At 44.3% G+C, this 24,648-nt stretch overlaps 1 protein-coding gene across 1 annotated transcript in view; it reads right to left on the reverse strand.

Annotated features, from left to right (window-relative positions):
• Window positions 1-24,648, reverse strand: part of LOC308105879 (kalirin-like) — a 229,571-nt gene that overhangs the window by 131,096 nt on the left and 73,827 nt on the right. The window contains 6 exon segments of the mRNA XM_080456807.1: window positions 372-491; window positions 2,136-2,302; window positions 10,508-10,751; window positions 12,054-12,228; window positions 21,007-21,176; window positions 21,418-21,609. Coding sequence (XP_080312933.1) covers window positions 372-491; window positions 2,136-2,302; window positions 10,508-10,751; window positions 12,054-12,228; window positions 21,007-21,176; window positions 21,418-21,609 — 1,068 coding nt within the window.

Below are 24,648 nucleotides of genomic sequence, written 5' to 3' on the forward strand. Positions count from 1 at the left end.
TGATTGATTGATGTACTTTATTTAGTAAGACATGAGAACATCAGTACATAAGTACAAATTCACAATACAAGGTCTACTAAACTGGAAGACTCATTAAGCACTGAGCTTGTTTAAGATGAGATCCCCATGCACACAAATCATGATGATTTGGTGCTCAATGCTATTTCCTTTGGACTCGAAATCACAGAAGAACCGAGGGAATCATAATGTAACACTAAACACTGGAACACAACACTAACAATATGTATTGTGTGTGTGTGTGTGTGTGTGTGTGTGTGTGTGTGTGTGTGTGTGTGTGTGTGTGTGTGTGTGTGTGTGTGTGTGTGTGTGTGTGTGCGCGCGCGCGTGCGTGTGTGTGTGTGTGTGAATACCTCTATAGCCATCTGGAACTGTTCATGCTCCCTCTGTAGCTGCTCAGCCTCTAACAGAGAGCTAGCATTCACCATGCTAGCATTTAGCATGGATTCACCATTATGGATCCATCCTAACACCTAGAGAGAGGAGAGGAGAGGAGAGGAGAGGAGAGGAGAGGAGATAAACGTTATATGAGCTGAAAAATAAGGTAAACATGAATGCATTAATATTAATACATTATTATTATTATTATTATTATTATTATTATTACCCTTATTATTATTATTAACTCATTGGCCGCCATTATCGCATTAACGCGATCTAATAAATAGCGCGCTTGGCCGCCAGGATCGCGTTAATGCGATCTATGGTCTTTATTGATCTTTATGCTCTGATCACGCTATTCTGTTATGAATCAGGCTAAGTTTCGGGTTCCACTTACTTCAACCACCACTGCATCCGGTTCCATGACTTGGGTTCCGTTTTCGGTTTTACATTTTTCCCCCCAGTCATTTTCGACCATAATAGGGAAACAAATGGTTTTTCACACGCTATGAAAAACGATCGGAGACCTCCCCTCCTATAATCTATGGTCTGGGTGACGAACAGTCATCCCCGTTGTGTATCACAAAGTAATTTTCGCCGATAACAGAATCTGAGACATTTCACTTCCGGTTCATGTGTTTCACTGTGTGAGTGGGTCTGGGAGGGGGCGAGTGTGATCGAGAGGCGATCAAGCTTGGTATGCGCTGCACTCTAGTGGTGGAACGATCAAAACGATTCAAGTGTCAAGCCAGACTTTCTAGATGTGAATTAAATAACAAAATAACGAAACAAAAAAACACGAAAATCGCTGGCAAGGGCTGCTATGAACAAGGTTTTAACTCTGGCAGTCAATGAGTTAAGCTATTCTTATGTCTTTGCCCAGCGAAGATACAACGGAAGTGTGTGTGTGTGTGTGCGTGCGTGCGTGCGTGTGTGCGTGCGTGCGTGCGTGCGTGCGTGTGTGTGTGTGTGTGTGTGTGTGTCAAGTGCCTCAAACATCCTTCATAATATAGTTGTGTAGATCAGATAGATACAATGTACAATGATGCACCTCAGTATAAATAAGTCATTACCAGTGGTGTAAAGTAACTAAGTACATTTACTCAAGTACTGTACTTAAGTACAATTTTGAGCTATTTTTACTTAACCGGAGTATGTCCAATTTTCACTTCAGTTACTACTTACTGTAGATTATAATCATTATTACACAACATACAGTAACCACTTCAGCCCTATTATACATTTCGGCCATTTGAAAATAGCCGATCTACAAGCTCACAATGTGTCACGATGCGACTCATTGTGAGCTTGTAGATCTGCTATTGTGTGAATTGGGATATTCTGTATACTTTTACTCTTACTTTTAGTACTTTAAGTACATTTTGATGCCTATACTTTTGTACTTTTACTCAAGTCAATTTTGAATTCCGGACTGTCACTTGTAACGGAGTATTTCTACATTGCAGTATTGATACTTTTACTTAAGTAAGAAATGTGAGTACCTTTTCCACCACTGGTCATTACGACGCCAGAATACATTTTAGTCACTAAATCAACTGTAGATTCAGTCGACTAAAATCTAATTATATTTAGTTCTAACTGAACTAAAACTAGACTAAAACATTTCAGGTGACTGAAATATGACTAAAACAAAATGCTTTTATTTTATTCCAAAGACTTTGACTAAAAAGTCTTCATAATTTGCTGTAATAAAAGACAAACCACTGACGTATTACCTGTTTGACCTCGGCCTGTAGGTGGCGTAGCTGAGCAACCTGTTCCAGCCGTTGGTGTGTGAGCTCAGCGCTCTGCTCCACATCATGCTGCTTCTCATGGAGGAACTCCAGGAGGTCCTGGACCTGAGTGGCCAAGTCCACCTCCTTCTCTCCTGATAACTCTATACCTGGAGAGGAAGGGAGAGGGGTGGAAACCTCATATATGTCCAAAACATACTTTTCAGGATTCAAATTCCAAAAGCATCAAAAGTAGCAGATCTACAAGCTCGAAACGTGTGTCTTCGCGCCGCATTTCGAGCTTGTAGATCTGCTACTTTTGATGCTTTTGTGTGACACTGTAGTATGATCGGGTAGGGCGTTAATTTACGAAAAAAACACAAAAGTTATACTATGGAGATAAGCGGTTTCTGCCTGACAACAATGAAATGCCTTCTAAATCCTAAGAGTTTTCTGAAAAACCGTAGACCTTAGAAATAGATGGCCATCGTCACACCCCTGGTGTCTACAGACGTAACTGAAGGCTATTTTTCAGCCATTTCGAATCTGCCATCTTTCTATATCCGGTCCAAAAATGGACTCGGAAATTAATGCTATTGGTTGGGACCAGAACGGGGGTGGGGTATTAATGCTGATTGGTTGTGTAGCTTGTCAATCAAATCCTCACAAGGTAGCCACACCCCTCCTACAGCATACCCTACTTTATGATCAATTTTAAAATAAATGGGACCATAATTGACCAAAACGCATATCATGGTGATTGAAAGAAGACTTTAAACTAGTGACTGGAAGCATATAGTATTTATGAAAATGTTTATTAACTCTTTGACTGCCCTTGACGCGATAACGCGTCAATTGCTACTTTGTCCAGTTGGCCGTCGACGCGTTAGACGCGTTTTGGGTTTTCAGTGGTTTTACAATAGAGGGGACTTCCCACATCTTTTGGTGTCCTTGACTATGTGACCCACTTGTCTGGGTCACATAGGGTTAACCAGAAATCACGTGATCAAACCAAAACAAATAAATAGCTCCCAGCAACACTGCTCTGATCGTTGGGAGTAGGTACGAGTTGAGCAGAGACAGACAGACAGAGACGAGAGACAGAGAGAGACAGAGAGAGAGATAGACAGAGAGACAGAGAGCGATAGTGTTAGTGTTTTAGAGTTTGTAGGGAAGGGAGATTTAGTTAGATTTAGTTTATTGGCATTTATAGGGAAGGGAGTTGACTGACAGAGAGAGAGGAGTGAGGGAAAGAGCAGATTTAGTTTATTGTTGTTTTAGAGTTGCTAGGGAAGGGAGATTTAGTTAGATTTAGTTTATTGGCATTTATAGGGAAGGGAGTTGACAGAGAGAGAGGAGTGAGGGAAAGAGCATATTTAGTTTATTGTATGTGTAATTATGTGTAAAAAAGAAAAGAAAAAAAAACGTTAGTGTAATTGTATTGTATGTTTATAGTGAGTTGAGAGAAGGGCGTTGAGAGTGAGGAGTGAGGTGAGTGAGTTTATTTAGTTTGTAGTTTATTTCAGTGTTAGTTTTAGTTAGTTTTATACAGCCATGCCAAGAAAGGCTCAAACGGCCTCTCCCCGCGGCTGCTCCGCCGAGTAGCACACCGAGCGCCGCAGGCTCTTTACGGCAGCGAACCCTGGAGGAGTCGATGCAGTATTGGATCCAAAAAAAGGCCCTGCCGCAGACCGATTCCGAGCTTTCTGGTGAAGATGAACCTCGTGTCGAGGCTGGACCGGAGAGTGTCGGAACCGACACACCTCCACCACGTCGCAGTGCCCGAGTCACAACGGATCGGGACTTTCGAGAGCGTCGTGAGGTCGTGGAGTCTCCATTCAATTCTCAGAGCTCCACAGTCTCATTCTCAGACGACGTGGATTCCGCGGATGTGTGGGAACCCATGAGAGAGGATCTTCCTGTCCTTGACAGTGGTAAGAAGAACTATTCATTCATACTATTCTTTCATCTGCTTTATATATTGTTCATCGCTCAAACCCAACACGAACGGCGCGCGCGCAACTTGCAGCCTAGCCTCCAGATAAAATGACTGTGTGTGTGTATGGCCTGGTAAAACATATAAAATGTATAAAAATCCTTTTGTCAAAGGCCCGCTGCGCAACTTGCAGCCTAGCCTCCAGATAAAATGACTGTGTGTGTGTGTGTATGGCCTGATAAAACATAAAATGAAAATGGCAGATCTACAAGCTCACAATGCGTTGCTATAAAAATCATTTGAAAATGGCAGATCTACAAGCTCACAATGCATCGCTTGCGACGTTGTGAGCTTGTAGATCTGCTATCTTTTTTATTACACCTCAAAGTTGGAGCACTCGGTGTGCGATCTGCTTTATTTGTGTTCATCGCCAGCTCAAATTCGTGTTATGGATGTGCATGTCGTACTGTAGAAAATGTATAAAAATCCTTCTAAAATATAGTACATTGGATGTCTTATGCTAAAGCAAGAACTTTAGCATAAGACATCCAATATATATGTTACAGGGTGAATGGAGAACCAGGGTGATTGAAGAAGGCTCGCTCGTTTTTACCACCCACCCAGCAATTCTGTAGAAGCAACACTAGACACTAGAGGGAGCCACAAGCCAGGCTTGTGCACAAGCATATATGGCCGCTACCACACACACACACACACAGTCACACACACACACGCGCGTGCGCGCACGCACACGCGCACATGCTTTCAATGGACTGTTAAGATACTTTTATTGTGTTCTGCTGGCTTTTGTTTTAGTTTCTCCCTGACACACACACACACACACACACACACACACACACACACACACACACAGTGATCCATGAAAAGAACTATTCTGTCCCTATCGGTTTACAAATCAAACGGCGCTGAGTCGACTAGTGGAGCGTCGGCCGGTCACCGCGGGCACTCGCGCCTGGAGGCGCGAGGGCGCGCTTCCTCGGCCTCAAGCTCCACTAAGTCGGCGCGCCGTGCGTGTGAACGCGTGTTCAGCGTTCCCCTCATAGATATTATGGTTCCCCTATAGCTATGTGGGGGGGAACAACAAAAGACAGGTCTCCGTCGGCGCATCAAAGCCCCGCCTCTCCGCGCTCTCCTTCTCCTCCTCCTCCTCGGAGGAGAAGGAGAGAAGGAGAGGACGGGACGGTTTAAAACGCGAGGAGGAGGAGGAGGAGGAGGAGGCTCCTCTTCCTCGCGAGCCTCGCGTAATAACCCCCCGCATCGCAGCGCCGTCCTCCTCCTCCTCCTCACGAGCCTCGCTAATAAACCCTGTCTCGAAAAGCCCCGCATCGCCCCGAAGCCCCGTGCCTAAAAACAAGCGCTCTGTCTTCAATCACCCTGGCTCTCCAAACACCCTGTGACATATATATATATAGCATGGCAAAAAGTATATGGTGGTAATGATGACATCTAGTGGTTATTATAAATCATAGCAAGCAACACCATGTCATTGAAATGCTATTCTAGCACGGGTGATGGAGGCCAGTTGCAAACAGCCCCCCTCCCTGCATGTGCTTGAACTGTCTTAGATCAAAGCCCTGAACTGAAAACAAAGGTCATGTCATGTAAACAGCAATGTTTACATCTTCATGAGGTTCTGTCAACAAGCATGTTCACTTACCTTTGATGTCATTTCACATCAAAGGGTGGTAACTTATGCATGGTAACCTATGTAGGCTAGCCTCGCGTGGCCAGACAATATCACACGACACACTGCGTGGATATTAGTCTGGTCCCTATCAACGATAGATTGTTTTCCAAGGGGCGGTTACAAAAAGATCCAAACGGACTCTATTGGTTAGACCTAAACCAATCAGAGCAGTGCTTCCTTGTTCACGAACTAATCAGAGCAGTGCTTCCTTGTACGTCATTGCTCCAAATAAGGTGATAAGCCCGCCCACATTTGGATACTGGGCCCTGGTTGGCTCCACACCACTGCGGAGGGAGAGAAATGGAATCTCTATGGAGGGGGGCCAGACCTAATCTGCCGAGGGCTAAAGTGCGATGCGATTTTGCAAAGGCAGATTCGGCTGGAACCAGGCTATATGTAGGCTACTGTATCTTTTGATGTGTGGCTTATTGTAAGTAGCTCTGGATAAGAGGAGCGTTGATTTGATTTTGTGTAAATCACAGACATTTCCAAAATCTCACTGTTTTCAGACAACGAGGAGTTGCCTGGTGCCAGTGGGGCTTGGGGGGCTACAGGTGGCTGTGCTGATGTGGGCAGCAGTTGTAGTGACGGTAAGAATCATTTTACCTTACCTTACATCATAAATTCATGGACCAGCCTGAGACATGCTGGGAGTGTAAATAATACTAATGATTTTGATCATATTTCTTAAACTATTTTCTATTTTACTACTGTGCTTTTAGAAGAGGAGGGGGAGGAGGAGTTGGAGAAGGAGGAGTCTACCTTACCACCTGTTGGCAGATCCAAGAGAGGTAAGAAAAAAGTTCTTGTGCTGAATAGTTCAAACTGTGACTGTGACAGACAATAGTATCTTTTTATATATATTTATTGTGGAAGCAAGCTAAAAGGATGCTCTCTGGAGCAGAAATCTCTGTAGCCTTTTATTTTTCTCCTCAATGGTATCAGATATGTGAACCATAGTTGTTATCAAACTAATTATCCATCACTTACAGTACCACACAAATGAAAAATGTTATAGTAATTACCGTAATTTTCGCACTATAAGCCGCACCTGAATATAAGCCGCAGCAGCTAAATTGAATGATTTGTACATATATAAGCCGCACTGGACTATAAGCCGCGGGTGTAAAATCCATGGATTTAGGAGGTCCCCTAGTGGCCGTTAGCTGTAAAAATCCATAGATAAGCCGCACCGTTATATAAGCCGCAGGGTCGAAAAATGGGAATAAAGTCGCGGCTTATAGTCCGAAATTTACGGTATGTATTCTATAATTTACAGGTCGGCAACGGAGCAGAGGTGGAGCTTGTGGCAGGCCGGGGCGTAGCAGAGGTGCAGGATGTGGTAAAGGACGTGGGGGACCCAGTCCAGCTGCAGATGAGTGGAAGGAAACTGGGGACTGGTATCCTAGACACATCCCCTTCACTGCAGACCCTGGACCTCGCGGTGCTGCTGCTGCTCTCCAGTCTGAGGACGCAGTGGACTTCCTGCAGCTTTTCTTGTCTGAGGAGCTCCTCGAACAAATTGTCACTCAGACAAATTTGTATGCTGACCAGTGCATAGCAGCTATCAAGGAAATGCAGCCTCATGCTCGGGCTCGGGAGTGGCACCCTGTTGACGTCCCAGAACTAAAAACCTTCCTAGGGCTCCATTTTCTGACTGGCATCATTCGAAAGCCAGAGCTTTCGATGTACTGGTCGACTGAAGACCTCTACTCTACCCCCTTCTTCAACAAAACCATGAGTCGCAACAGGTTTCAAATTATCCAGCGTTTCCTTCATTTCAGTGACAATGCTACACCTGTACCTGGCAAGGACAGGATGTTCAAAATCCGCCCAGTTTTGGATTATATTGTCTCCAAATGTCGTGACATGTACCAACCAAACAAAAACATTTGTATAGATGAAGGTACATTGCTGTTTCGTGGGAGGCTAAGTTTCAAGGTGTACAATCCCATGAAACCAAATATGGCATAAAATCCTACATCCTGTGTGACTCTGAGACAGGATATTGTTTCAACATGAGGCCATACTGCGGTCGTGGAGAAGAACATATTCCCCTGGTTGACACAGTGGTCGGTCTTCTGGATGGTTTAGCCGGTAATGGCCACAGATTATACATGGACAATTTCTATAACTCTGTAGGCATGTGTGACTTACTGCTAAACCTCCAGACCCATGTCTGCGGTACACTGCAGCGGAATCGAGGCAAACCACCACTCATTCGAGAGCTCACTACTGCTGACCTGAAAGTTGGAGAGATCATTACAAGGCACAACAACAAGGTGATGGTCTTGGGGTGGCGGGACAAGAACATTGTGAGAATGATCTCCACTTTCCATGAAAACGAGACCGAGAACGTCACAGTATGGCAGAAAGGCCGGAAGGATGAGCCGAGTCGGATAGTGGATAAATAAAAGCCCTCTTGTGTTGTCGCATACAACAAGTCCATGAACGGGGTGGATAGATTGGACCAGAGCATTGCGTACTACCCGTTTGTCAGAAAGTCCAACAAGTGGACAAACAAATGTGTAACCTATTTGTTTGAAATTTGTATGTACAATGCATTTATCATTTACAGGAACAAGCATCCACAGGGCGAATGCAAATGTCTTCTAGAGTTCATGAAATGTGTGATAAAGTCCTGGACCAGCCCAGCCCAGCCCACCCAGAGAGCTGCTGGGGGTGAGCTAGAAGGGAGGAATGCCCCTCCACCTGTAGTGGCGCCTAGGGCAGAAAGGGCACCCTTCCACGACCCTCAGTCTAGGCTGGAGCCCGACTTGGCAGGCCATGTACTGGCAAAGTTGCCTCCCACCACCGGATGCGCAGGACCACGCAGGCGATGCAGGGTTTGCTCTATACCACCCAATCGGAGCGAGACGAGGTGGTACTGTAAAAAATGCAATGTGGTCTTGCACCCGGAGGAGTGTTATAAGAAGTACCACTCAGAGCCACAGTACATACCAACTGCTACAAGATCAAGGCGACGCGTTGTGAGCTTGTATATCGGCTATTTTCAAATAGCCAAGTGTATAGGGTTACTAAAGTTTTCAAATAATTTGTGGAGTAAAAGTGCAATGTTTGTCTCTGAGATGTAGTGGAGTAGAAGTATTGAAAATTGAAAACAGTGAAGTAAAAAAGTTTTACGTTTTTGTACCTGTACACAAGATGCAATAAAGTACAACCTTGAACATCGAATAGTATTGTTTTTTGTATACTGGAAGCAAGCTAATTATCCCTTTTCTAACTAAATGGTGATGCATAGTTTTTTACCTCTGGGTTTTGTGGACATTATTTTGTAGACTGTATATATTGTTTATATTCTGTTTCATGCCATTGATGTAGTGTGTGTGTGTGTGTGTGTGTGTGTGTGTGTGTGTGTGTGTGTGTGTGTGTGTGTGTGTGTGTGTGTGTGTGTGTGTATATATATATATAGTATTTGTGACACAAACAGATATGCAATAGATTTAGTGCACTGAAAGATGCACTGGGCTGACATTTCACAACTGATCTTTGAATGTAAAACTCTGTAAAAAATTACTTTGATTTTTTTTTTTGTAATTAGTTTGATAACAACTAAGGTTCACATATCTGATACCACGGAGGAGAAAAATAAAAGGCTACAGAGAGATTTCTGCTCCAGAGAGCATCTTTCACTAAAAGCCTGTTATCTCAGGTTTCCATTTGAAAAGGGCTGATTTTGCTGAAACCAAGCTATACTCAACTGCTGATAAGTAAGGAACCGTACATGCTAGCAACTCACTTTTTCCCCCGGGTAAAGTAGACAGCCACACCTCTCTTTTGAGATATTCTGTGTAATTTTAGTCAAAACACAACATGTTCTGTGGGTCTTCAAAGATGGGGAAAAATGCTCAGAATCTCTGGCACTGGGCTGACACTTTACTGAAAAACTCTGGCAGTCAAAGAGTTAAGGTAATAAAATCAAGTGTAAAGTTCGGCAAAAACCCATCCGCTTGAATAGAGCCGAATTGCTTCTGACACCAGCAGGGGTGAAACAGCAAGACTACAGGCCATTCATATGAACTGTCTCTTCCTATATACACGAATCCACAGAGCGCTTCCCTGTAGGTATGGCGCCGCCCCCTTTAGGTAGCGCCGCCATTACTGCGGTGTCAATATCAGCGTAGTAGCAGCTGACTGATATTGACACCGCAGTAATGGCGGCCTACCTAAAGGGGGCGGTGCCATACCTACAGGGAAGCGCTCTGTGGATTCGTGTATAGCCTCAAGCTGGATGCTAGCCCCTTGTGAACAACTTATGTCAGCGGTCTTCAACAGGGGGTCCGGGACCCCTAGGGGGTCCTCAGAGCTACTATAGGGGGGATTTAGTTTTTTTTACATTAACCACTTGAACCCTAGAATTCCTTTTCTGAGGGGAACATTAGCCGAAAATAGCAGATCTACAAGCTCTCAACGCCTCGCAGATCGGCTATTTTTGGCAAAGAGGCTATAGGTGTTGTAGAGGGAAAAAAGAGCAGACTAAGTAAAAAAAAAAAAACTTTAATCTGAAACACAATTTTATGCAATATAGAGTAGGGGGTCCCTGCTTTATCTCTCTCTCAGCTAGGGGGTCCTTGGCCTGAAAACATTGAAGACCCCTGACTTATGTTGCTATATAGCTCAGATCTAAGATGACACTCTCTCTAAAGCGTGTCTCACCTGAGGCCTGGACCTCCATGATGTACTGGTGCAGGTCTCTAAAGCGTGTCTCACCTGAGGCCTGGACCTCCATGATGTACTGGTGCAGGTCCGTCCCCTGCTGCATGACCTCATAGGTCATGCTGTTCATGGCCGCTTTCCTCTCGGCGTGCCGTTGGAGGCGCAGCTCCGCCACGCCCATCGTCTCCTCGCTACCTCCCGACGAGCCGCCGCCGCCACCACTTCCTGCCGTACTGCAGCTAGCGTCCCCTAGAGGCCTGGAGAGGTCCTCGTTCCAGGCGTCCAGCTCTGCCGTTACCTGAAACACACGCACACACACACATGAACGCACGTGCACGTGCACGCACGCACACGCGCGCACACACACACACACACATACACACACGTGCGCACGCACATGCACACACACATACACGCGCCCACACACACACACACATGCGCCCACACACGCACACACACACACACAGTGTATAATGTATAATGTGTATAATCAGGGGTGCACATAACTGGTGCGCAGGTGCGCATGCGCACCCAAAATAAATAATGCGCGGCACATCAGACGACGCGAGGCGCTTTTGCGTACCAACAGCTGGGACAGGAATTTCCAAGCTTTAATTTTTTAGCAAAAATAAAAAATAAAAGCCTGGAGATCGAGGCTAGGAATTTACTTCCTGAAGCCACACTCACACAATCACGCTAAAGCACGCGTCGGCCCCATGTACAGCCAATAGGCGCAGGGGGAGGGGACGCATGCTGCACGTGATTGTGTGAGTGTTGCCTTGCCTCGCATCCTGACACACAGACACGCTGCGACTCGCAGCTCGCTGCACGCAGCCAGCAGCGGCTGTTAGAGGCACTCGTCACCGATGATGAACGCACCGTAATGGTGCAAAATATGCCGTGAACGTCCCAATCTGGCGGATAAAAGCAGCGCAGCACAGGGCACCAACCTTGGGGGGTTCACCAAGCGGCTTGAGAAGAAAAAAAGCAGAGCGTCCTTTTGACAAAACTGTCCCGGTGGGCACCGTGCTGAATCCCCCCCCCCCGGTGACAAAACGGGACGGGACCATGTCCATTTATTTGGTGCGCACCAAGTTACATCCCCAGGTGCTCTTCTGAGTACTAGACCTAAAAAGTTATGTGCACCCCTGTGTATAATTATTAATTATATTATAATGAGCATTAGTGAGGACCAATTATATGAAGATAAGATATAATATAATATTATAATGAGCATTAGTGAAGACCAATTATATGAAGATAAGGTTGAAAATGGGTGAAGTCGTCCTTTAACCCATTAAGCCGATTCTACAGAATGTCTTCTGAATCCTAACTGTTTATTGAAAAAAACTTATGTTACTATGTCAGTGGTTCTCAATCTTTTTCATGTCAAGGACCCCAAAATTATATGTATTTGGCCAAGGACCTCCATCTCAAAATATTTTGTTCCGGGGACCCCGCAGAAGCAAAGATTTGAGTTACAAATGTTTGCTTTAAAACATATATATTCAAAGATTTGCACAATATTTCACAATTTCTCAGACAGACAGACAGACAGACAGACAGGCAGGCAGACAGACAGACAGTAACACAGTCTTACCTCTATAGTGTATTGTTCAAAGATGCGTAGTTGGAGGAAAATGTCCAGTTTGATCTTTCTCTCGTGAAACAGTTCCTCCATTTGACCCTGAGCCTCATCCAGCTGCTGCAGCACCCCCTGGATGTGGGCGATGGAACTGCAATGAGGCGTCTTATTGGTGGACATGGCTGCATCCCTGAGGGGGGGGGAGGGGGGTGGACATGTGAATGTTAACAGATAGCTCAAAACGTTGTGAGCTTGCAGATCTGCTATTTTCAGAGCGTGACAGACAGAGAAAAAATGTCTCTCTCGACGTAAAATGCTGATCTCTTTGCCTTCTCTGAATCTCTTGTCGCACAATTATTATTAATTATGCTCTGATACTTACAAACAGCAATAATGCGTCACATGGATTCTCTTGTGGTGTCCGGGATAACAACATAGATTTTAAAGTATAGATCAGGCCAAGGACCCCTTGGCTGAGAGAGAGATGAAGCACGGACCCCCCACTACATATATTGTATACAATTGTGTTACAGATTAATATATGTTTTGGTTTGTTGATTCAAGTTAATTCATGTTCAGATCTTTAACCACATCAACTCTCAATACTTAACACATTGGGTGCCAAACACGGTCTGAACCGTGTTTGCACAGAGTAGCGCTTCGGTGCCGAACACGGTCTGGACCGTGTTTTGAGTCACTTTATTTTATTTTATTTTTTTTCCACACGGGAGGGGCTGGAGCAGCTCTGGAATCACCCAAGGAGATTCTGAGAAGGAAGGGCCATATAGATCACCGTGCCAAAAAACATGGCTCCCCATCCGCTTCTGTTCTATCTCCTTCTCTAAAACCACTATAACTCTTTTACGTTGGGGAAAACGACTCATTTTGTATGGGCGATCGCTGCGCCATTGTGACCCGCATGAAAGATCGAAACTGCACGCATAAAGGATAAGGATAATTCCTTTTAACAGGTCGTTCATGAAAGTCCTTGCGGTCTTGTTTCCAATGAGAACCTGTGAGCAATTGGGGTTAAGAGTCTTGCTCAGGGACAAATTTCATATCATCGGCACATATGCTGAGATAGCCTGGAATCGAACCTGGGGCAACCAGGGCCAGCTGGTTCCCTAGGCGGGCTCACTAACCACTCAGCTATGGCCGCCCCATCACTTGGAATGCACATTGTGGAGTCTACAGCTTAAACAGCGCCGCGCAGCTCAACGGTGAGATTTCTGGCACCGAACGTAATCTGTTATTATAACATTCTGGCACCCAATGTGTTAAAGGGATATTTCACTTTCAAAAAAACGTTGGGTCATTTTCTCGTCTACTCAGGCTTTTGTGAGCCCCGCCCCCAGACCATTTTTGAGTTGCTTGATTCAGTATTTAGATATTCATTTTATCAGACACGCCCCCTTCCTATACAAACTCATTATAACTTCAAACTATTTTAACATGTTAGATTCATCAAAAACACCCATCCTTGGTTCTGGTGACTCACCCTGCCCTCCTAATACGCGAGGGGGCCGTGTTTTTTCATTTATTTTATTTCATTACTTTATTGTATTACATTGTTTTCATTTTCCAAAATTTAAAATAAATAAATAGATAGATAAAAAAGTAATGGAAAAAACACGGCCCCCTCGCGTATTAGGAGGGCAGGATGAGTCACCAGAACCAAGGACGGGTGTTTTTGATGAATCTAACATGTTATAAATGGAGTTTGAAGTTATAATGGGTTTGTATAGGAAGAGGGCGTCTGATAAAATGAATATCAAATATCTAAATACTGAATCAAGCCACTTAAAAACTGGGGGCGGGGGCGGGGCGGGGCTCACAAAAGCCTGAGTAGACGAGAAAATGACCCAAAGTGTTTTTGAAAGTGAAATATCCCTTTAATAAACTAGACCTTTGGCTCTGTACTTGGTCTGCTATTTTGTTCCCCTCTACACCAAAACTCTTTGCCAAAAATAGCAGATCTACAAGCCCACAATGCCTCCCTCAGAATAGCGATGCTAGGATTCACGTGGTTAATGTAAAAACAAACTTTCTATCACACAAACAAACATTTGTCTGCCCCCCTGTAACAACCCCGAGGACCCACTAGGGGTCCCGAACCCCCTGTTGAAGACCTCTGGTATAGAGATTTAAGCAGTGGATTACTTGGAGCCAGACTTACATGTTGCAATGGAACGCCCTGTCTGGAAAAAGTACTCAAATGTTCTACTTAAGTAAAAGTATCAATACTGCAATGTAGAAATACTCTGTTACAAGTAGTAGTCCGGAATTCAAAATTTACTTGAGTAAAAGTACAAAAGTATTGGTATCAAAATGTACTTAAAGTACCAAAAGTGAAAGTACTAAAATGCTTGAAAATAGCAGACGTGTCGCGATGCGACGCGTTGTGAGCTTGTAGATCGGCTCTTTTCAAAAAGTCTATGTAAAAGAAAGGGTTAACGTGGTTAATGTATGTTTTATACTGTAATAATGTATATCTGCAAAGTAACTAGTAACTAAAGTTTACAAATAATTGTAGTGGAGTAAAAGTACGATATTTGCCTCCGAGATGTAGTGGAGTAGAAGTAAAAGTATAGACAATTGGAAATACTCCAGTAAAGTAAAAGTACCTCAAAATTGTATTTAGTTACTTTACACCACTGATGAAAACAAGAACAGACAAGAATGAACAATGATGAGAAGTACAACCCGACCCCTTACCCAAGTGTCATTTATAATGTCACTTATGTTGCTGGGGACTCTATGGACCCCTAAGGGGTCCCCGGACCCCACTTTGAGAGCCGTTTATCGGATGCATCCAAATATAGTGATGGAGTGATGTCATGGATGATTTATTCAAATATGGAGATGAGAGAAGTCATGGATGCTGACGTCATATAAAATGATATAAAATGTGTCAAAAAGTTAAAAACAATGCAGTTTGTAATATTTGAGATAATCTTTTCAAAGCTTTTCAAAGAGGTAAAGAGAAGCATATCTTTAAAGGATTTCAGCAGGACAGGAGATAATCTTTTCAAAGCTTTTCAAAGAGGTAAAGAGAAGCGTATCTTTAAAGGATTTCAGCAGGACAGGAGATAATCTTTTCAAAGCTTTTCAAAGAGGTAAAGAGAAGCATATCTTTAAAGGATCTCAGCAGGACAGGAGATAATCTTTTCAAAGCTTTTCAAAGAGGTAAAGAGAAGCATATCTTTAAAGGATCTCAGCAGGACAGGAGATAATCTTTTCAAAGCTTTTCAAAGAGGTAAAGAGAAGCATATCTTTAAAGGATTTCAGCAGGACATGAGATAATATTTTCAAAGCTTTTCAAAGAGGTAAAGAGAAGCATATCTTTAAAGGATTTCAGCAGAACAGGAGATAATCTTTTCAAAGCTTTTCAAAGAGGTAAAGAGAAGAATATCTTTAAAGGGTTTCAGCAGGACAGGAGATAATCTTTTCAAAGCTTTTCAAATAGGTAAAGAGAAGCATATCTTTAAAGGATTTCAGCAGGACAGGAGATAATCTTTTCAAAGCTTTTCAAAGAGGTAAAGAGAAGCATATCTTTAAAGGATTTCAGCAGGACAGGAGATAATCTTTTCAAAGCTTTTCAAAGAGGTAAAGAGAAGCATATCTTTAAAGGATTTCAGCAGGACAGGAGATAATCTTTTCAAAGCTTTTCAAAGAGGTAAAGAGAAGCATATCTTTAAAGGATTTCAGCAGGACAGGAGATAATCTTTTCAAAGCTTTTCAAAGAGGTAAAGAGAAGCATGTCTTAAAGGATTTCAGCAGAACAGGAGAGCAGGACAGGACAACAGAACGGGAGAGCGGCTTTTCAAAGAGGTAAAGAGAAGCATATCTTAAAGGATTTCAGCAGAACAGGAGATAATCTTTTCAAAGCTTTTCAAAGAGGTAAAGAGAAGCATATCTTAGGATTTCAGCAGAACAGGAGAGCAGGACAGGACAACAGAGCGGCAGAGCGGAAAGCAAAGCAGAGGGATTCAGAATCTCCACCGTTTAAGGAACGTAACGGTTCGCTATTAAAGCAGAGACGGACATGTTTCATTACTGTAGTACAGATAATCGACTGGTTGTTTGGAATCGGACTCAAGAGCCACTGTGAAGGCCTAGCTGGGTTGTAAGTCCAGCTAGTTGTCCTGAATATGCCATCCGTGATTAACTGGGTTGTAAGGCCAGCTAATCTCCTGGTACTCTGGATAGAGTTAAGATGCTCTTCGAGCGTCGCCTTAACCAGGGCTTCCAGCGACCTTTATGCTGCTGGCTGTACCTGCCCATGTCAATTATGCCCAAATATGGGACCATGACGTCAGTCCTGGACGCAGACAATTGGACTCGAGTCATAGTGACTCGACTCGAGTCGCATATTTGACGACTTGCGACTTGACTCGGACTTTGAATGTAAAGACTTGCAACTCGACTTGGACTTGGAAGGTAAAAGACCAACAGACTTGAGACTCGACTCTGACTTGCTAGCCAATGACTCCCGACTCGACTCGAGACAAGATGACTCGGATGACTTGTTTTGTCAGTTCCCCCCCGCATAATAAACAGAGCAGTTGAGATTTCATTCGGCCAGATCTTTCTCAATTTTACTTGAATTCTTATAATTGTAATGTTTATATGATCTGTAAAGTTTATATTTTCATTTGGTATCAGTCATGAATTTATTCTTATTTATCATAATTAATTTTCTTATTTTCTGTAATTTATTTACACGTGCGTAATTACGCACGTAACATAATCTATCTATCTGTCTATCTATGTATCTATGTATCTATGTATCTATGTATCTATGTATCTATGTATCTATCTATCTATCTATCTATCTATCTATGTATGTATGTATGTATGTATGTATGTATGTATGTATGTATGTATGTATGTATGTATGTATGTATCTATGTATGTATGTATGTATGTATGTATGTATGTATGTATCTATCTATCTATCTATCTATCTATCTATCTATCTATCTATCTATCTATCTATAATCCGTGTTTGTGGTGTTTAATTACTCCTCCACGGAGAGAATCTCTTGCAACTTAAGCCATGGTCCCGTAGATATATAACCGGAAAACTCGCCCCAAAACACCATCGCCCCCATTTATTTTCGCGGACCAGCGGTTATTGTATTCTTGTATTTGTTTTACTGAGGATAAGGTTAGAAATAAGTTTACGGTTAGCCATGTTATTAGTTTTACTGAGGTTAAGTTTAGGAATAAGGTTAGGTTTAGGCATAGTTTAATGAGATTACGTTTAGGAATACCAGGTGAATATCACCGGATTTCCCCCGGGGTGACTGTTTTGGGGCGAGAGTTTTGGTGTTCGTCTGTAGTGGGCAACAGCGCATGTGTCCGCAATAATGCTATCAGGATCAGATTATTAGATATTATTATCAGATATTAGAAGTATATTGGGTACTCCGCGGTTTGGGTGGATTCGGGTCAATCAAATATGATTATTAATTAATATCGGATAAACCACGGGTGAAATATTGCGGTAAATAAATTAATGACAGAGGAGACCCCGGGGCAGACCAAGGACCAGATGGGCGGATTACATCTCCACACTGGCCTGGGAACGCCTCGGGATCCCCCAGGAGGAAGTTGCTAATGTTGCTCAGGAGAGGAAGGTCTGGAGCTCTCTGCTGGAACTGTTGCCCCCGCGACCCGACTCCGGATAAGCGGTTGAAGATGGATGGATAATATATCTATCCATAAAATAGCTAAATCTCTGCGTGCTTGTGTCTGTGTGAGTGTGTAGAGCAGCCTCTGTGCGATGCGATCACAAAATGCATTGATTTAGCCTATGGAATGTCGGTGCGTCTTTTTTCTTTTTTTTAAACCGGTGCTGCGCTGAACATACAGACTCTGTATGTTCAGCGCAGCAGAGCAGTGCGCTCTGTATGTTGGATGCCGCATGTATGTTGGATGCCTGTATGTTGGATGCCGCACAGAGTCTGTATGTTCAGCGCAGCAGAGCAGTGCGCTCTGTGTGTTCAGCGCAGCACCGGTTTAAAAAAAAGAAAAAAGACCCACCGACATTCCATAGGCTAAATCAATGCATTTTGTGATCGCATCCCACAACTAATACTAAAACTAACATGGAATACCAGAAAATAATAATATTTTGACATACGGGAAAAAAGGTTGGTGCGGATATTTAAATTGGATAATATAATTATTGTGGTTGGATAACGGGCGGATAATTAATTTGTACATGCAGATTCGGGTGACGTGAGAGGCCATCCGCGCATCTCTATTGGAATGGGTACCAAATATACTTACCAAAGAAGTTTTACTCTGGGAAGGTTTTCAGACTCATCCATTCATTGCACTGACCCAAGTTTATATATTTGTAGGCCAAAGATTTATATATTTGTAATGGTCAAGGTTTCTTTATACCTGCCCAATAATCTCTCTCTCTCTGTGTGTGTGTGTGTGTGTGTGTGTGTGTGTGTGTGTGTGTGTGTGTGTGTGTGTGTGTGTGTGTGTGTGTGTGGGTGGGTGTGTATATATGTATATGTATATATATGTATATATATATATATGTGTGTGTGTGTATATGAAAGGCAGAACGACAGTGCAAACACCAGGTTGAAGTTCATCCATGACCGTAACAGACCGCTATGATCCATGGCTGGCGTTTGTTTTCATTCTTATGAGACCAGAGACCGCATGGCTCATATGCATATCCTCGTGAATATATTACGCGTATGCAAATTAGCCATGCAGTCTTCCCAAAATATATATATATTATAAAAAATAAAAATAAAAATAAAAATCTTTTTTTTTCTTTTTTTTTCCTTCCCACGCCACTGATCCTGAGTGCTTTGTGGGTGGGCTGGGGAACAATAGTAGTGAGGGACTTGACACAACCTTGTGACTCGACTTGACAACCTTGTGACTCGACTTGTGACTCGGCTTGACTTTTCCACAACAGAAAGACTTGTGACTCGACTTGGACTTGGGACCAAATGACTTGGGACTCGACTTGGGACTCGGACCTGAGGGTTGGATTGACTTGGGACTCGACTTGGACTTGGGACCAAATGACTTGGGACTCGACTTGGGACTCGGACCTGAGGGTTGGATTGACTTGGGACTCGACTTGGACTTGGGACCAAATGACTTGGACTTGACTTGGATTTGGGACCAAACGACTTGGGACTCGACTTGGACTTGGGACCAAATGACTTGGGACTCGACTTGGACTCGGACCGGAGCGACTTGAACAATTGTCTGCCTGGACGTGACGGCCATCTCCATATATGGAGTATCTGAGAAGGGTTCGCTGATGTCAGACCCTGTATCTATCGCACGTCTTGGGTCTCTATGACGACTTCGTAGGTCGATCTTCTCCATTTATGGGGATATCCATATATAGGCCAGTGCTGGCAAGTATGCCCTGAATGTTCGCAACAATTACATTGTCTTAACGTTGTTGATCCTCAACACACCTCCATCTGCACCTGCACCTTTATCCGAATGGTACGAATCTTCCTGTCGGATGCCTGTCCGTGACTTGGCTGAGGGAGAAAGCAATGGATCCTCTACCTCAAACTATTCCACGTCAGAAGTGCTGTTCTCTGAACAGAAACATAGCCTTCCACAGTACACAGGCAGAAGCCTCCGCGTGACTCAAAATGTACAAAGACGCTTCTTAGCAGACCGTTCCCTAGGAGACGGACAAAGATTTCCTGATCTTTTTCGAAAGCTGAGAGAGGTTGGTGAACAACTCAGAGCAGAATATACACATTTTTCAAACGACTTTATTGAGCTTCAGGCCTCCCATAGCGCCCTTCAAGCCTCCCGTAGTGCCCTTCAAGCCTCCCATAGCGCCCTTGAAGACAAAGTTTGGCTGTATGAGCCTTCATATGTTATGGGTTCAGGCTTGCCGCCATACACAATCCAGAATTACAATGCTTTTTCACTGATTTATTTAAGCCTCGGAGAGAGTTTTTTCTTGAGTCATTTTAATTTCCCGACTCTCAATAAGTACATGTTCATGTACTACGCTAAGAGTTCACCAGCGCTATACAAGCTAAATATATTTGTAAAAGAACTAAGTGAACAGGCTACATGTTGTGCAATCTGTGAACAATATCAGAAACACGTTATATTGAGTTGACGGTGGCCAGCCACACTGGCTTTTATGAATGGCGTGACGTCTGACATCTACCCACGTGAGGAAAGTTGGCGTCTGGTCGGAGTGACGGGAGGACTGGCTGCCTTGGCTCGCTGCCGCCGTGCGTGTGTTTGTTTGATTGTTTTATTCACAGTTAGTTTTGTGGTGTTGCTCGGGACGGAGGATACAGACATAGAGGATCACACGGAGAGGACGCAGTACTCGGGGGATCACTTTGATCGCGGGAGTAACCCCTCCAAGGGACGGCTCCCAGACGTCCCTAGGACAAGAACAGCGGCGCTGCTCAAGACCACTGGCCACAGGGAAAACCAGGGCTCCGCGTAGCGTGGAATCTAATGTTGACCGGGCCAGGATCTGTATCCCCCAGGATCTTCGCATATATGGTATACAGACAAACTTGGACCATTGATATGCAGGAGTAGGCAGCTTTTTTAGCTTTGTAAAAGGTGCAAATTGGGCAGCCAATGTATCAATGCAGTCACATGAGTGTCGCGGCCGGCAGCTGTGTCTATTGTTGTTGGAGCAGAATATTTTTTTCTTGCGAATCTTGTCCAGGAGTTTGAGCAGCTAGACGGGGAAAGTCAGGGTCTTTACTGAACGGGCCGTGGCCCCACTGGCCCTCATGATGCTTCGCCTCTGGGGAAAACGGACATACTCAGGAAGGCGGGCGTGGAGGACCTGAGGGGGCTGGACGGGCTCTGGCACAGGGTGGAGCAGAGGGCCCATGCAGCAGCCGACCAGACCACCAACACCTCTGGAAGACTGTCTCGTCTCTTTTGTCTTTTTGTCAATTTATTTTAATTTTTTTACCTGAGCTGTTGGATAAGCTCCTCCCCCTCCTTGATGACGTTAAGCGTAGCGTCCAGAGTGGCGGTCTGCTGCTGCTGGAACTGTTTGATCAGAGACTGGACGCTGTCCACCGAGTCTGAGAGCACCTCCTCTAGGAGGTCCTTCTGGAGCTCCTCCATCCACGTCCACAACTATATACACACACACAGAGATGTATAAATAAATGTGTATATATACACACACACGTACATATATACATATGTGTGTGTGTGTGTGTGTGTGTGTGTGTGTGTGTGTGTGTGTGTGTGTGTGTGTGTGTGTGTGTGTGTGTGAGTGCGTGTTGCACCTCCTGTGTGTGTGTGTGTGTGTGTGTGTGTGTGTGTGTGTGTGTGTGTGTGTGTGTGTGTGTGTGTGTGTGTGTCTCTGTCCTACCTCCTTGGTGTGCGTGTGGAAGGACACACTCATGTCCAGCAGCAGCTTCCTGTTCTCCACGCGTCTCACAAAGTCCTGTATCCTGACCTCTAGGTGGCGTGCTGCCTTGTAGATCTCCTCGGGGTCGCACTCCCCCGTCTGGGCCAACTGCTCTGCCGCCTCCAGGAGCTTGTCCGCATTGGTGTAGGTGTTCTGCACACGCACACACACACACCTTTTTTTTATTACACTAGAGGGCGCTCTTCCCCAACCTATGAATGATCCCTTGACTGCGAGAGAATGATGGAAGCAGAAGTGATGTCATCCCAAAAAAAGTCACTCCATCCACCCCCATGTTATGAGATACATCTAGCTCTGATTTCTTATAATTTCCCTGCAAGATTTTATTTTAAAATAGCCGATCTGCTATTTTCAAATAGCTGATGTATATGTTGAAGTGCTCATGTGGCCCATAGTCGCTTCTTTTGGGCTGGTTTTCCTAGACCTGGTTTCTTGTTTTTCTCACAGAATCTGGCAACACTGATCGCAGTAAAGGAGAGGAGAGGAGAGGAGAGGAGACTACATGGCATCAAAACACATCTGTTCTGCTCCTCCTACACATGTGGTCCAAAACTCTGACACATAGTCATATTATCACGTGATCAACATGTATCAGTCACATGTCATATTATCATGTGATCAGTTTCAGTCACATGACACAGTCATAGTATCATGTGATCAACATGTGTCAGTCACATGACACAGGCTCCATTCCAATTGGCTATGACTGGGTAGGCAACCTGTCCTGGTGGGGATCAAGTCACTGTTCTCTATGTAAACACATACTAGACACTTTGACCCAAACTTCTACCAAGCCTTCTTTCTTTTGCCCTGAAGAAACAAGTGGTCACGTTTTTAATTGTTCAAAGATGAAATACTTTAGGCTTTTTAATAAAGTAGCACTTGGCATTTTTGCCAGACCCAAGGGGTCGGGCTTACATGAGGCTTTGTACTTGTTTCGTCCATACATGGGCAGGGGCCATTTGTCCTCCGACCCCAGCCAAAAAAGTCTGTCCCCCTTTCGTCCATACATGGGCATAGACACAGGCTGACACGCCATGTGAAGTCCGGTGACGTAGTGCTCTGATCTTGTAAAGTACTTATTCTGGGTCTGGCAGAACCAGGTCTCCTGGTCTTGTTTATTTTGTTATATTTAGAGCCTGGTAAACCCCTCCCTCCTTGCAGTAGTGAGTCTGGCATGAGGGCCTGTTTGGCTTTTTTTCTGTGACCAAGAGCTGGGCGTGATTAGTACCGTTGACTGACAACCCCTTCAGCCAATCAGCAGTTTGTTCCCCTTCAGCCAATCCGCAGTTAGTTCCTCCGCAGGGGGACATTTGAAAGGGCCATGCCCAAAATTGGTTGCTTTATTCGGATACATGCGTGTCACTGCCCGCCCCTGCCGGTTCTCTGAAATTGTATTTTTAAATAGGCTCTGTCATGATTAATTGACCACATGTTTGAAGTTAAACAACTAAATGCTATCCGAAAAAACATCTTAAAAGTAAATTCAGTGTTTTTTTTTTTTAACAGAGGAGAGAACAGCGGACAGAGTTTTAATGGCCGCCGTAACATTTTTGGTCGGCTGCACTCGGCTTCATTTGGGTTCACTCGGGTTCCACCTGATTGGCCTACCTCCCCTGTCAATCACAGAACAATGAGCGAGGACGCTGATTAGAGAGTTCATGTTATGAACTCTGCAGACACGCCCACACAGGCCTGTATGCCAGACAGACAGACAGACAGACAGACAGACCTGTATGCAAGACAGTACTGATATAAATTACAAATGAGATTTCCGGAGGGAGGGGTTTACCAGGCTAGGACTCCCCACCTTTTTAGACAAAGTATGCCATGACAGACAGACAGACAGACAGACAGACAGACAGACAGACAGACAGACAGACAGACAGACAGACAGACAGACAGACAGACAGGCCTGTATGCCAGACAGACAGACAGACAGAGAGACAGACAGGCCTGTATGCTAGACAGTACTGATATCAAATACAAATGAGATTTCCGGAGGGAGGGGTTTACCAGGCTAGGACTCCCCACCTTTTTAGACAAAGCACACCATTCACTCATTTCTGTATTTCTGCATTTCTGACAGATAGACAGACAGACAGACAGACACACACGCATACAGACAGACAGACAGACAGACAGACAGACAGACAGACAGACAGACAGACAGACAGACAGACAGACAGACAGACACGCATACAGACAGACACACAGACATGCATACAGACAGCAGAGATGGGGACTCGAGTCGGGGACTCGTACTCGAGTCGCACTCGAGTCGCCACAAATGAGACTCCAGACTCGACTCGGACTCGCCCCTCAAAGACTTGAGACTTGACTCGGACTCGAGCTCAAAGACTCGTGGACAATCTTTATTTTATGTTTTTTTTTTGACAAATAAATGAATGAAATGCCCAAAAAACTTCCACTCCCCTGTCCCCCCCCCCCGCAAAGAAACCTCTGCTCCAGTGTGCGCTGCGCGGAGCCGGCTTCAGTCAAGCTGTTTCGTGCTGCTCATTAACGTAAACATGGAGAGGCGAGTGCAACAGCTGCTATGTGTGTGGCCGCCGCGGCCTTTCATCATAAAGTTTAAATATAAAAACTTCAAAATTAAACAAATATGTTTAGCTCAGAATCAGCTATATAACCTCAGTTATCTTGGCATATGCTTAAATTTTTTATAAGATGGTCGGATCATCTGTGACAGCACGTTTAGGAAACATCGGATTTTCATTTCGTTAAACCCAGCTGGGTGAATATTCAACACTTCACCACGGTAAACGCTACGCTCATGTAATGTTCACTGCATAAAAGCTGTGGTTCTCAAACCTTTTCAGGCCGTGACCCCCCAAAAGAATCATATTTGAACTGGGGATCCACATTTAGTTTGACTCGGTTCCACAGATAAATATTGTGAAAATAGCAGATCTACAAGCTTGCGAGGCATTGTGAGCTCCGTTGTGGTCCCGACCCACAGGTTGAGAACCACTGACTACAAGCAAGTGACATGTCTATGTTGCCGACCACGTAATGTAATATACAGATACAGACCTCACAGGCTTATTTGGTTTCCAAAATGCGTAGTGTTGTATACTCCGTCGCGCCTCATTGTTTATGTGCCCAAAAGATCAGATCTGTAAGCTGTCGACACGCCATGACGCAGCACGT

This window comes from Gymnoscopelus braueri (genome assembly GCF_963280865.1).
Source record: "Gymnoscopelus braueri genome assembly, chromosome: 18".
In the NCBI taxonomy this organism is placed as follows: Eukaryota; Metazoa; Chordata; class Actinopteri; order Myctophiformes; family Myctophidae; genus Gymnoscopelus; species Gymnoscopelus braueri.